The 11,548-nt window shown below is 66.3% G+C and overlaps 5 protein-coding genes across 5 annotated transcripts in view; 1 reads left to right on the top strand and 4 right to left on the bottom strand.

Annotated features, from left to right (window-relative positions):
- Positions 1-1,202: 1,202 nt before the first annotated feature.
- On the bottom strand, positions 1,203-2,898 carry F751_0988 (Long chain acyl-CoA synthetase 1; the record flags this gene model as incomplete). The annotated part of the gene is made up of 6 exons (XM_011403185.1): positions 1,203-1,552; positions 1,760-1,816; positions 1,989-2,069; positions 2,209-2,262; positions 2,431-2,507; positions 2,705-2,898. 6 exons carry the CDS (start codon positions 2,896-2,898, stop codon positions 1,203-1,205), a joined length of 813 nt encoding a protein of 270 aa, XP_011401487.1.
- A 504-nt stretch (positions 2,899-3,402) lies between these two features.
- F751_0987 (Mitochondrial translocator assembly and maintenance protein 41-like protein) lies at positions 3,403-5,029 on the top strand (the record flags this gene model as incomplete). The annotated part of the gene is made up of 5 exons (XM_011403184.1): positions 3,403-3,710; positions 3,845-3,905; positions 4,092-4,184; positions 4,293-4,538; positions 4,775-5,029. 5 exons carry the CDS (start codon positions 3,403-3,405, stop codon positions 5,027-5,029), a joined length of 963 nt encoding a protein of 320 aa, XP_011401486.1.
- Positions 5,030-5,567: 538 nt separating this feature from the next.
- F751_0986 (hypothetical protein) lies at positions 5,568-6,254 on the bottom strand (the record flags this gene model as incomplete). Its single annotated transcript, XM_011403183.1, has 3 exons — positions 5,568-5,683; positions 5,817-6,059; positions 6,143-6,254. 3 exons carry the CDS (start codon positions 6,252-6,254, stop codon positions 5,568-5,570), a joined length of 471 nt encoding a protein of 156 aa, XP_011401485.1.
- Positions 6,255-7,317: 1,063 nt separating this feature from the next.
- F751_0985 (putative protein phosphatase 2C 5) lies at positions 7,318-10,740 on the bottom strand (the record flags this gene model as incomplete). The annotated part of the gene is made up of 7 exons (XM_011403182.1): positions 7,318-8,316; positions 8,597-8,773; positions 8,843-9,133; positions 9,370-9,503; positions 9,789-10,044; positions 10,189-10,365; positions 10,648-10,740. The coding sequence occupies 7 exons, from the start codon at positions 10,738-10,740 to the stop codon at positions 7,318-7,320; spliced, it is 2,127 nt and encodes a 708-aa protein (XP_011401484.1).
- A 583-nt stretch (positions 10,741-11,323) lies between these two features.
- The window catches only part of F751_0984 (Regulation of nuclear pre-mRNA domain-containing protein 1B), a gene marked incomplete at both ends in the record, with an annotated part of 2,381 nt that continues 2,156 nt past the window's right edge, over positions 11,324-11,548 (bottom strand). The window contains one exon of the mRNA XM_011403181.1: positions 11,324-11,548. This exon is cut by the window's right edge and continues 1,630 nt beyond it. Within this exon, the coding sequence (XP_011401483.1) occupies positions 11,324-11,548 (225 nt within the window).

Below are 11,548 nucleotides of genomic sequence, written 5' to 3'. Positions count from 1 at the left end.
AACCCTCCCACCAACCCCCCCCCCACCACACACACCAGTATGGAAGAAGCCGTCGGCGTCCATGTCCTCCTTGGTTTTCTTCTCGTCCTTGTAGTAGCCCTGGAAGAGCATGGGCCCGCGGATGCAGACCTCGCCCTTGGGCGGCGAGTCCTCCGCGCTGTAGTTCAGCTCCTTCACGCTCTCCAGCCGGAACTCGTTGGCGGAGAGGGGGGGCCCCACGGAGTAGGCCAGGCGCGGGTCGGGGATCATGAGGAAGGAGGCGGCGCAGGTCTCGGTAAGGCCGTAGCCCTGCAGCACCGGGGCAAGCGCCACGTTGGCAAAGTCCTCCACCTCGGGCGACAGCGGCGCGCCGCCAGAGACGATGAAACGCACGCGCCCACCCATGGCCTGGCGCACGCGGCTGAAGACCACCTGGTCGCCGCCCAAACCCGCCAGCCTGCAGCGGGGTTGAGGAGGTGGGTGGGGGTGCTGATTGGCTCGGAGCGAATGATTGTGTGTGTGCACGTGTGATTCCTTTCGACAAACAATGGGTGCGGTGCGGCGCGGCGCACGAGGCAGGGCAAGTACAGAGGGGTGGCGGCTATGCCGTGCGCAGCATCCCTGTTTCGCCCCCGGCACCACCCACACTCCTGCTGCTCAGACCTCACGCTTAGCCCCACTCTCCCTCACACCCTGCGTCTCTCCTCCCACTCTCCCTCGCACCCTGCGTCTCTCCTCCCACTCTCCCTCACACCCTGCGTCTCTCCTCCCACTCTCCCTCGCACCCTGCGTCTCTCCTCCCACTCTCCCTCGCACCCTGCGTCTCTCCTCCCGCTCTCCCGACCTCCCCGCTTGACCCCGGGTTGACCTCCCCCCCCTTCCCAAACTCCCCCTGCCAGCCCCACAGCAACCACACTCCCCCAGCCACTCACCCGTGGGACAGCCCGGTCTTGAGGAGCAGGCGCTTGGCGGTGAAGGCAGCATTGAAGAGCACGCGCGACAGGGCCGGCCCGGCGGCGACCTTCTTCCTCACGCCGTCGGCGACGCGCTCCAGGATGCGCGGCACGGCGATGAAGAGCGTGGGCCGCAGCTCCTTCAGGTCGTCCATCAGCGCCTTGACGTCGCCCTGCCAGTAGCCGATGCTGGCGCCGCGCGACAGCGCAAACTCCTCCACCACGCGGCCAAAGATGTGGGCCAGGGTGAGGTAGGACAGCGTGGAGTCGTCATGCGTGACGGGGATGTGCCCCTGGCGGGTCAGGTTCACCACCCCCGCGATCACCGCCGTCATGCTGGCCTGGGTGTGCACCACGCCCTTGGGCGTGCCCGTGGTGCCGCTGGTGTACATGATGCAGGCGTGGTGGGATGGGGCGGGCGGGTGCGGCGCCACGTCCGACGCCGACGCGCCGTCCACCAGGGCGGCGAAGCCGTGCACCTCGATGCCCGCGTCGCGCAGGGGGGCGGCCTCCGAGCCGGGCTCGCCGATCACGATCACATCCCTGACCAGCTTGGAGATGCCATTGGCCACCTTGGCCAGCTGGGACACCTTCTTCTCCTCCACCACGATCGCGCGCACCTCTGGCAGTGGACGTTGATAGTTTGGGGTGAGGGGAGGGGGGGCAGGGTTGTGTTTGGCCTGGGGGGGAGTGGGGCGGCGACGATGGCCGTGGCAGAGGGCGGAGCAAGGTGCCCACGGAGTTGAGGAGGGTGGGGACAGGAGTCGGGGCCAAGGCGGCGTGGATGAGCGACCCTCACACCTCCGGACCCCACAAGCTGCACCCACCCGCATGACCGACAATGTACTCGACGGCGGTGTCGCCCAAGGAGTCGTAGATGGGGACTGCGGGAGGGTGGCATTCATGTACTTGGGTGAGATGGGAGACTTCACACCAAGAGGAGGTCACCAGGTTGATCAGGAACAAAACACATCCAGTCAGACACATCCCAACCAGACTGGCTCCCCTTTCCCCTCGAGCGTTGTGCGAGAACGGGCACCATGAGATCCCACCCACCTACGACCGCGGAGATGACATCCACGGCCTTCAGGGTTAGCATGTGCTCCACATTGTTGGAGCTGTAGATGCCCAGCTTGTCTGTGGGGTAAGCAAAGAGAATGAGCACGTGTGTTCTGATGACAACGAGACGCTCAAGCACACCCCCAGGCTGTAGCCGCCACAACGAATACTCAAGCAATCCTGGCATCTCCCACCACTGACTCAGGAACATTCTCACCATGGGGCTCGAAACCCAGCTTCTGCAGGGCCGCCGCTAATGAGTAGGCCTTGTCTGCAGGCAGGTGCATGGAGTGACAGGTTTCAGGTTGACCAGGAAACCTGGTTCAGACTTCCACCACTGTCTGGAGGGTTGGCAAGCAAGGAAATTGGCAGTGTCAGCCAGGCAGACCCGGAACAGCCACACAAAAGCCACCCCACACAAAGCCACAAGAATCCCTACCCTGGGTCTCCTTGTACGTCAGCCACTTGTAGGGGCCACACTTGCCGTCCGAGCCCCTGGGGCGCCAGCCCAGACACCTACAGTGGGATTCGGGTGGGAGTGAGCGTGTGGCAGTGCCTTGGCGCATAAACCTGACGGCAGCGAGTGCCCAAAAGCTATGCCGATTGACGTGCCCGATTGGGGAGCGTAAGCTCACAGCCAAGCCATGCACGCTGGCCCAGCTCTGGCTGCAGGCACCTCCAGCAGGCCTCTCCCACGATGGCCCAAGACTCACTTCTGATCAGCATGCTTCTCAGCGCTGGCCTTGAAGATCTCGTACAGGGTAGTAGAGCCATCTACAGTGGTGGTAAACTTCTCGGCGGCTGCCACATTCCGGTACACGGCCGAGACAGCGGGCGTGTCACCCTGCTCGGGTCTGCCGGGGGTGACCTCGACGGTGAGGGGCCCGACGTGCTTGAGCGAGCTCATGACGCTACCGCTAGGCTACCTGCCAGGGATGAAGCACGAACTGATCAAGCATGGAATTCAGCGGCAGATCTCGCCAAGACTGCAAGCGGGGGAGCGGTGTCACCTCCTCGCGACTGTGCAAAAACACACCAAACCCGGGGATCTCATGTCTCCCCATTCGCTGCGCGCCCACCTGTCAAATGCAGACTTTACCAAAACTAAGGCTTACACCAAGGTGAACGGACCGTGGGCATGGGGTTGAGACGATCGAAAGGCCTCCTTCAGCGCGTGTGTGCCCCTCCTTCCCGGCAGATCTCCCTGCTGTGACGAGCTCTGTCCGAAACCAAGACACAGGTGAAACTCCGAAAGGTGCCATCCCTGTAGAAACAATAGGCGATATAGTCCATAGTAATGATTCTTTTTATGGGCGTACCGCAAGGATGCTGCCACTGATGCTGGGCATCGAAACCTGTCGGCCGGCCGGCGCCACGAGCTGATGCACTCGTGAGGGCGGCAGCGGGTGGGATGGGGACTGGAAGCGTGACCGAGCCCCATCACACACCTTATCTCTTCGACCCGGATGCACAGCCGTCGACGAATCCGGTGCTGTGCGAGGTTCTGTCCCACCTCCCCGCCACCTCGGCGGCTTTTGGGTATGGTTCCGGCGTCTTCCATCAGCCGGGCCTGTACTCCCCAGGCCTCACCAAACCCATGCTAGACTTCATACTGGCTGTTCCAGACCCTGTGGAATGGCACGCCCGCAACCTGGCCCGGAATCGCGGGCACTACTCCTGCATAGGGAGCCTGGGCGCCAGCACGGCAAGTCTGGCCGAGTGTGGCGGTAGGGAGGGTGCCGCTCTGCATCAAGGGCTGTCCAATCACAATTCAGCGCCTGCACTGGCTTCCAGTACCCTCAATCAGCTCACATCCCCGCCACACTCCTGCTTCTGTCCTCACAGATCAGCAGGGCGGCAGAGGGGCTGGGCGCGGGCGTCTACTTCAACACCCTGGTCCCCATCGGCGACCAGGTAAATGGTGTGACTGAGTAATCAATTGTTATGTGGAGAACAGAGTTCATGCCCGGACCCCGTATATTCCAGCGCAAGCCCTTTGCGATGTTGTGCACATCCTGCCCCTCCATGACGATTACTTAGTCCTCCCCGCCCACTACAGTCCCCCCCTTCCCCCCACCGCCCCCCCCCCCCCTCCTGCAGCTGGTCAAATATGGCGTGATCCGCGAGTCGGAGCTGGAGCGCGACCTGACCCAGTGGAACAGCCTCTACTGCGCCGGTCGCCTGCAGAAGCCGGTCGCCTGGGTCACCGCCCCCCCGCCCGGGCTGCACGCGGCGGCCGCCCGGAACCTGGCCAGCGCCCTGCTGGTCTGCCGCCTCCTCCTGCCGCCCACCTTTGGCCAGCCCGACCTGCTGCATGCACTGTGCGCGCTGAGCTACCGCGGCGACGTGCGCATGGGCTGGGCCGAGGACGGGGCCAAGCTGGAGCGCCTTGTGGCGGGGCAGGGGCCGGCGCTGGGCAGGCTGTACGCGCCGGCGCTGCGGCGAGCCATAGAAGAGGAGGGCACGCTGCGTGCGCTGGGCCCTGGGGTCTGGACCAGCGAGCGGTGCGAGCCCCTGGGCGCCCGCCACCTCCAGGCCCTGCCAGAGGTCAGGGGGCCCGGCCGGAGGGCGGGGGGAGGAATGATCATGCGTGCCCTTTTGACTGCATATGGGCTGTGCCGGGCCAATGCTCGCCAGATGGAATTATGGCATGCACACGGGCTGTGGCGTGGCAAACTTGGGTCTCAGTGCTAATAATTCAAAGCGTGGACATTCCTCTCCACTTCACATCGAGACTACAAGCTGGGGCACTCATCAGGTGCACCCCCCTTCCGTCATCGCAGGCACTCCTGCAGCGCCTGCAGGCGGCGGCGGCAGGCCACCCCAGCCCGCAAGAAACTGCGGCCCAGCTGGCGAGGCAGCTGGAATCCGCCCCTCACCTTGCCAGGCACAGCGTGCAGAGCGCCCTGGCCAGCATCGTGCGGGCCTCCAGCCTCCGCCAGACAGCCCTTGGCCTCTTGAGCGGGGGGGTCGTCAAGTCGGCGCGGTATGGACTGGCCAAAGTCAGCAAGGCATGGGCCAGACGGCAGGCCCTGTGAGAGCGCGGTTGATGATGGAGGGCCTGGCTGGGGAGGCCTTCACTCTTAGGCCCCGCCCCAGCCCTTGCCCTTAGGCACCTGGTGGACCTGGGGCGCCGGGCCGCCGCCTCCGGGCCTCTGTTGAATGCCGGCTGGGTTGGGGCAACGCCGCACATCCCCACGGCGTTGTAAACGCCTGGAGCAACTGCCAATTTTCTGTGCAAAGCTAGCAGGGGCAGTCCAACGGCACACGCCTAGTGTGGGGCTCGTGTGTTCATAGGTTGGAGTATCCAGGGAAAACTCGGGACAGCTCTCTTGCGAGAGGATGCCACGTAGCCGCTGCTCCTCCCGAGCTTCTTCTGCTCATCGTCTGCCATCCCTCAATCGCACGCCATTGAGGAATTCAGTGCGGGACAAGAGGCCAGGCACTGTGGGACAAAAGGGGCCAAGGACGACTTAGGCAAGCAACACGGCGCAGCTCCCAGGCCTGAGCAGGTGGCATGTGCGCGACAGCCCAGCATCGACATGAGCAAGCATCCCTAGCCCTAACCCTCTCCCTTCACCTAGTACTGCCCGCCTGACCCCCCTCACCATCCATCAGCGCCTGCATGACCTCGTCTGTGAAACCTGGGTTCCCTTGGATGTCCAGGCATTCCAGCTGGTGTCGAGGGAGCCCTGGGGTTTGGTGGATCAGTGATCACGCGTGATTTGTGAATCGCTGGGCTGGAGTGCAGGACTCAATGTGTTTGCAGAGCGTTGCTGGGCCTCGAGCACTTGTCAAGGTGAACCGCATACTGCACAAACTCACCACTCAGCATGAGTAGCTCCCTCTCTGGCAGCTCATTGTGGTCCAGGTACAGGAACCTCACATTGCACAGCAGCTCCAGGCCCTGGAGGCTGCGCAGAGCGCCATTGCTGGCATACAATTTGGTGACGCCGGCCCAAAGCTCTGGGGAACCTCCCAGCTCAGAAAGGCTGTGGGCCTGCGCCCCATTGAGGTCGAGGTAGTGGACGGGCACCGACACATGACTGAGTACCCCCCCGGGAAGTCCTGCAGGGTCGACCTATTGGGAAATGATGAGATCCTCCTGTCCACCGAACGCGGGCATATGCATGCGATCCGTTCCCGCCCACCTAGTACCTGGTCGTCGAGGACCAAGGTCCCGGACCTGACCTGGGGCAGACCCCGCGGCAGCTTGGTCGACCCCGTCTGCACATCGCGGACGAATTCTGGCCAGCCAGACATGTCCACGGCGCCGTCGGCGCGACTCCAGGCGGCCCGGGGAGTGCCCGAGACGGTTCTTGCCCGGCAAGGCCTCCCAGCTGCGCCGTTCTGATTCAAGCAAACTACGTTCGAGCTGGCTTATACTTGCATGTTTGCATCATGATCTGAGCCATTGTGATGTCCTAGTAATGGGCTTAACCCATAAGTGGGTCACAGGCGGGGGAGCACGCATCATATGGCGATTCAAACGCCCCCTCCCACTCGGTATACCTTGCCCCGGCGCCACGCCCTCCCCGCCCCGACACGGCCGTCCAAGTACGGTCTGGTAACCCTAAGTTCACAGTGATCGCCCGTACCCTGAGGCGTTCATCCCCCCCCCACGCCGGGCTTTCTACAGGGGTCTTCCCCGGCTGCGCCCAAGCAAACCCCGAAGCGGGGAGGGAGGGGCCGGGTGCCGGGTTGGGGGCGGATCCCCCCCTCCCCGGCGCTGCCTGCACCAGGGGTAGCAGAGCTTGGGGTCGGTCCTGCGTGGCCTCACCCTATGAATGGTTTGTCCATGCCCTCTGCTCGTTCCGGTATGGTCGGCAAGACACATGCCCCAATCTTTTGGCTTTGCAATTGGGTACAAGCACACATGTACACAAATAGTACAGCAGCAGCAGGGAGCGACAGCAGACAGGGCATGCCCAGCCGCTGGGAGTACAAGGAGAGGGTCTTTCAAAGGAACTCTGCGGGCGTGGAAGGGAAAAGTGCCCGGCAACGCGCCGGGCACGGCAATGGTAAAGGTAGGGGCGTGAAGAGCAGGCACTGCACTGGACCAAGCGACAGGGTGTGTTTGGTATGACTCGGTTGGAACGATCAGGAGCTTGGCGGGGCTTCGAGCAAGTTGATGGTTGGATGGAGGGGTGTTTGAGCACACCGTTCAAGGGCGCTGGCCAGGGGTCTATGGAGGCCAAGCCTGCCAGCTCGATGGCGCCAAGCCCCTGCCGGCGGTTTGCATAGGGTGCTCCTGCCCCCGCCGGCGCCGGGGCGCCTCGCCGTCTACCTTCCCGACCCAGCCTCCCCCCCCTTCCAAAGCGGCGCCTCACGCCTCCAGGATGACCGGCATCTTGGAGCGCGACCCGCTGCTCCCCAGCGCGGCGTCCAGCGCCACATCCGGGGTGCAGGGCGAGGCGTCCCGCCCCTGCTCCCAGGCGCCGCCGCTGAGCGCGATGTCGCGCGGCGAGCTCGTGCCCGGCGCCGCCAGCTGGGGCGAGGGCGCGGGCTCCAACGTCAGCGTGCCCGACTGGCGCCGGACGACGCGCACAGGCCTCAGGCCCGCCAGCGGCGGCGAGGAGGGTCCAGCGCCAGCTGGCGCGCCGCGCCGGCGCGTGCCCTCCTCCCCCTCCTCTGCCGGTGGCGGCATCACTCCCCCCCCGCCGGCCTCCTGCAGCGAGTCCTGGCGCCCGAAGTGCACGCGCGGGTTGTCGCGCGACGACTCGCGCGCCACCAGCAGGGCCAGCCCCTCCGGCTCCTCGTCGCCGTGCGCGCCAGGGCCCGACAGCGGGCTACCCACGCGCACTGAGGGGTCCTGCGACCCGGGTGGCGTGCCCTCGCCGATGGAGCTGGAGGCGCTGCGCTCAAGCGGGGAGCCCCGCGCGACGCCGGCGCGCGCCCCGGCGCGCGCGGCGCCCACGTGCACGCTGGGGTTGCTGGCGCTGGGCGAGGGCGGCGGCGGCGCCTGCGCCGGCGTGCGCACGCGCACCGAGGTGCTGCCGTCCACCTCGGCGCCGTGGCCGGCGCCGGCGGCCCGGGTGCCGCCGCCGCGGCCGGGCACCGTCTTGTAGTGCCCGAACTTGGCCGCGTAGTCGTCACCATCCTGGGCCACGGAGCTGCGGAAGAAGGTGGACACGCTGCGCGACATGGCGGGGGAGGGCGCCTCGCCCTCGTCGCCGCCGTCTTTGGGCGCGGCCTCCCCAGGCGCGGCGTCCCGGAGGGCCACGGGGAAGCCTCGCGCCCAGCGCGTGGAGGGCTCGGGCTCGGGAACGTACTGCCCGTTGTACCGGCACGTCATCGCGCGGCGCCACTCCTGGGCCGCCTCCTCCTGGCGAAGGTGGGGGGGGTCACGAGCGATCCATGAGAGTGAGGGAAGGACAAGGGGATCCAGGGCAGTGAAAGGGCATGGCGGTGGGCGGAGCACAGGTGAGCAAGCGGCGGCAGGGAGAAAGGCGGTGCAGACGGCGCACATGAGGGAAGGATCCCTGGCATGGCGGCGGCAGCTGTTGCCATGCCCGAGTGGCGACTTTTGAGACCATGGCGCCGCTCCGTCCGGCACCCTGCCTTCCAGCCCCCTTGACAACAAACTAAACTCTCCGTCCTCTCACCGTCACTCGGATGAGCTCCGCCCCGACATTGGCGTCATACCACTCGGCGGCGTCCTCCGCCGCACCCCCCCCCGCGCCCACCGCCTCGCCCTTGGCGGCCATGAGGCCTAGCAGGCCTGCCACGTCAGCGTCCACCAGCACACGCACCTTGGGCCTGGGCTTGACCCCGGACCTGCTCTGGGGGGCCTTGTCGCCCTGCGCCGCGCGCCGCCGGCCGCCGCCGAAGCAGCCGCAGCCGGCTGGCACGGCGTCGGCGGCGGCCAGGCGCTGGCCCTGGCGCAGCACGGCGGCCATGGCCGTGTGCGGCGCGCACACGTCGGCAAAGGTCTGGCCGGGGGGCAGGAGGTCGGCGACGAGAATGGTGGTGTCGTCCTTCAGACCCTCGTACAGCGACAGCACCGCGTTGATCAGGCGGCTCGGCGCGGCGTCCGGGGACCAGGCCCGCGCCATGCTGGCGACCTTGGTGTCGCGCTCGAACGCGTCCCACAGCCCGTCAGAGGCCACATACAGGCGAGCGCCGGTCTCTGGGACCAGGACCTGGGATGAGTGGGAGTAGGGTGAGTGCTTGGGAATGGAGGGGCAGCATGAGCAGACTGCAAGACATGGACATGGTGTGTGTGTAAGTTTGCGCTCGGCGTCTGGGGAACCGCAGAATGGGACTGCATGGAAGATCTGCCTGGTGCCCCCTTCTTGCCATCGCCACCCGTTCCCATTCTCGACAGTTCCGTGCCCCTCCACACCATCTCCCCACCCACGGTGTAGAGGCCCCCCACCTGCTTGACGTGGGGGAAGGGCAGGACCACCTTGCCCACGTCAAAGTCGCCCACGGCCCGCGACAGGCAGAGGCCGCCGGGCCACACGCGGAGGGGCCCGATGCCCTCGTTGGCCGAGGCGGCGGGTCCGTACCCTGCAGGAATTGTGTGTATTTGCGTATGTGTGGGGGGGGGGAAACAATGCTACAGGAAGAAGCAACAAGGTGGGGATAGAACGCACTGGCCCAGGCTCCAGGTACGATGGGCATAGCGCAGCGAGGGCAGCCCCACCCCCCCACATGCCGGGCGGCCGCCGGCCGGCCACTGGTTCGCACAGCGCAGATCAATCTGTTGAACAGTCATGACCTCCACTCCCCTTCCCTGCTCTCGCGCACCCCTCCCCCTCCCTCCCTCGCCCTCCCCCCACACCCCTGGCTCACCCGAGACGTGGATGGGCGCGACGCGCGCGCCCGCGCCCTCCAGCCGCCGCCGCTCGCCCTTGTGGCTGGCCACGCGGTGGTCCTCCGTCAGGTGCACCACTTCGGACCCCAGATCCAGGAGCGCGCGGGAGTCGCCCACGCCTGCCGCCGTGAGCAGCCAGCCCACCTGGAGGACGATGGTGGCGGTGCACCCCGCCACCACGCCATGCCCCGCAAACAGCCAGTTCAGCTCCACCAGCGTCTCCACCAGCGCGCGCTGGATGGCGCAGCGCCAGGCGCGCGCGCCGGGGCCCGCCACGTCGACGGGGGGCGCGCCCCACGGCAGCCGGTCCTCCAGCAGGCCCAGCGCCTTGTCGCCCGCCAGCTGCGCGGCCGCGGCGCCGTTGTGCCCATCAAACACGGCGAAGACGCTGTAGGTGGCCTCGGCGGGGCGGTGGTGGGAGTGGGGAGTGGAGTGGGCGCTGCCGCCGTTGGCCAGGCCGTTTGCAGGGGGACCTGTGGCCGCGCTGTCGGTGGAATGCCCGGAGGGCTCCGCCGCGCCGGGCCAGGGGCGGTTGGCCTCCAGGATGGCCACATCCTTGGGGGGGGAGTGAAGAGGTGAGAGGTGAGAGGGGTTGGCCCATTGGAGGGGTCAGGCGACTGGTCATGTAATCTTTAAAACCTTATCGAGCCAGAGGATGGGCTGCAGAACTCCCAAGTAGAGCAAGGGAGGTCAGAGGAGTCACTCGTCCCTGCGAAAACCCTGAGAGGGCTACGTAGGCCAACTCTGAGCACCCCACATGCAACCTCACCCCGCACACCCCGTCCCCCATCAAAACTGGCAATGAGCAGGAGAAGGTAAGAACGTCACGTGCCGCACCTCGCCACGGTGCACGCCGGCGCCCTGTGCGGCCACCACGACGGGCCAGCCACCTCCGGCAGGCACCTGGATGGCGGACACCTGAGCCACCATGACAGAGTCGCTGGGTGTCAGAGGGTTTGGTGAGGGGCTCCGACTGGGGTTTGAGGCTGGCGTGGGCCTGGGGATTGCTTCGAGTAGATGATGCGTGTGGGTGACCCGGTCCCGACCTAGGCGAGGGTTTGGTCGAATAGACCCATGCGCCCTGTAAGCTCGGCAAGCCTTTCAATTGTTCAGAGGTGGGTGTATATTGCCATTATTCCGGATGCATGGCCCTCAAGGGCCCCCAATCAGCTGCGGCAGTGGGGACACGAACGAGACGCACGTGGGGGGGGGCCCGCCCGGCCTGGGTTGGGTGCTCGGACACACGTGCGGATCGCATAGTGCATCGTGGGTACCCGCAAGATCTCCTCCACAGCACACTCCGCTGTATCGAGGGAGCTAGATTGTTGAGATTATGATCCCGTGGTTCCTGCCTGCCCAGACCATTGCTTCACCTGACTTTCAGGCCCACATGGTGCCCAGAGGCATACATAAGAGTACTGACGCGTACCCTGCCACCACCTCAGCACCGATCCCTGGGAGTGCCTCCTTCCGGCTGGTGCATGCCATGCTTGCAATCAGAGCTGCGCAGGCGTCAGAAGGGGTCGTCGGGGTCGTACTCCTCGGCCGCCGCCGCCGTCGGGACGTGGGCCGGCTGGGCCGGCTGCACGCCGCCCCGCTGCGCCGCCACCAGCTGGGCCTGCTGCTCCGCGCCCAGGCCCCGCACCAGCTCCAGTAGCTCGGATGGGTCCCGGTTCGCCAGCGCGGCCGCGAGCGCCGCCGCCTCCTCCCGCGTGGCCGCCGTCGTGTGCGGGCCTTC

Source organism: Auxenochlorella protothecoides (genome assembly GCF_000733215.1).
Source record: "Auxenochlorella protothecoides strain 0710 unplaced genomic scaffold scaffold121, whole genome shotgun sequence".
NCBI lineage: Eukaryota > Viridiplantae > Chlorophyta > Trebouxiophyceae > Chlorellales > Chlorellaceae > Auxenochlorella > Auxenochlorella protothecoides.
Note: the sequence above shows the minus strand (reverse complement) of the source record. Positions and strands in the feature narration are given on the sequence as shown.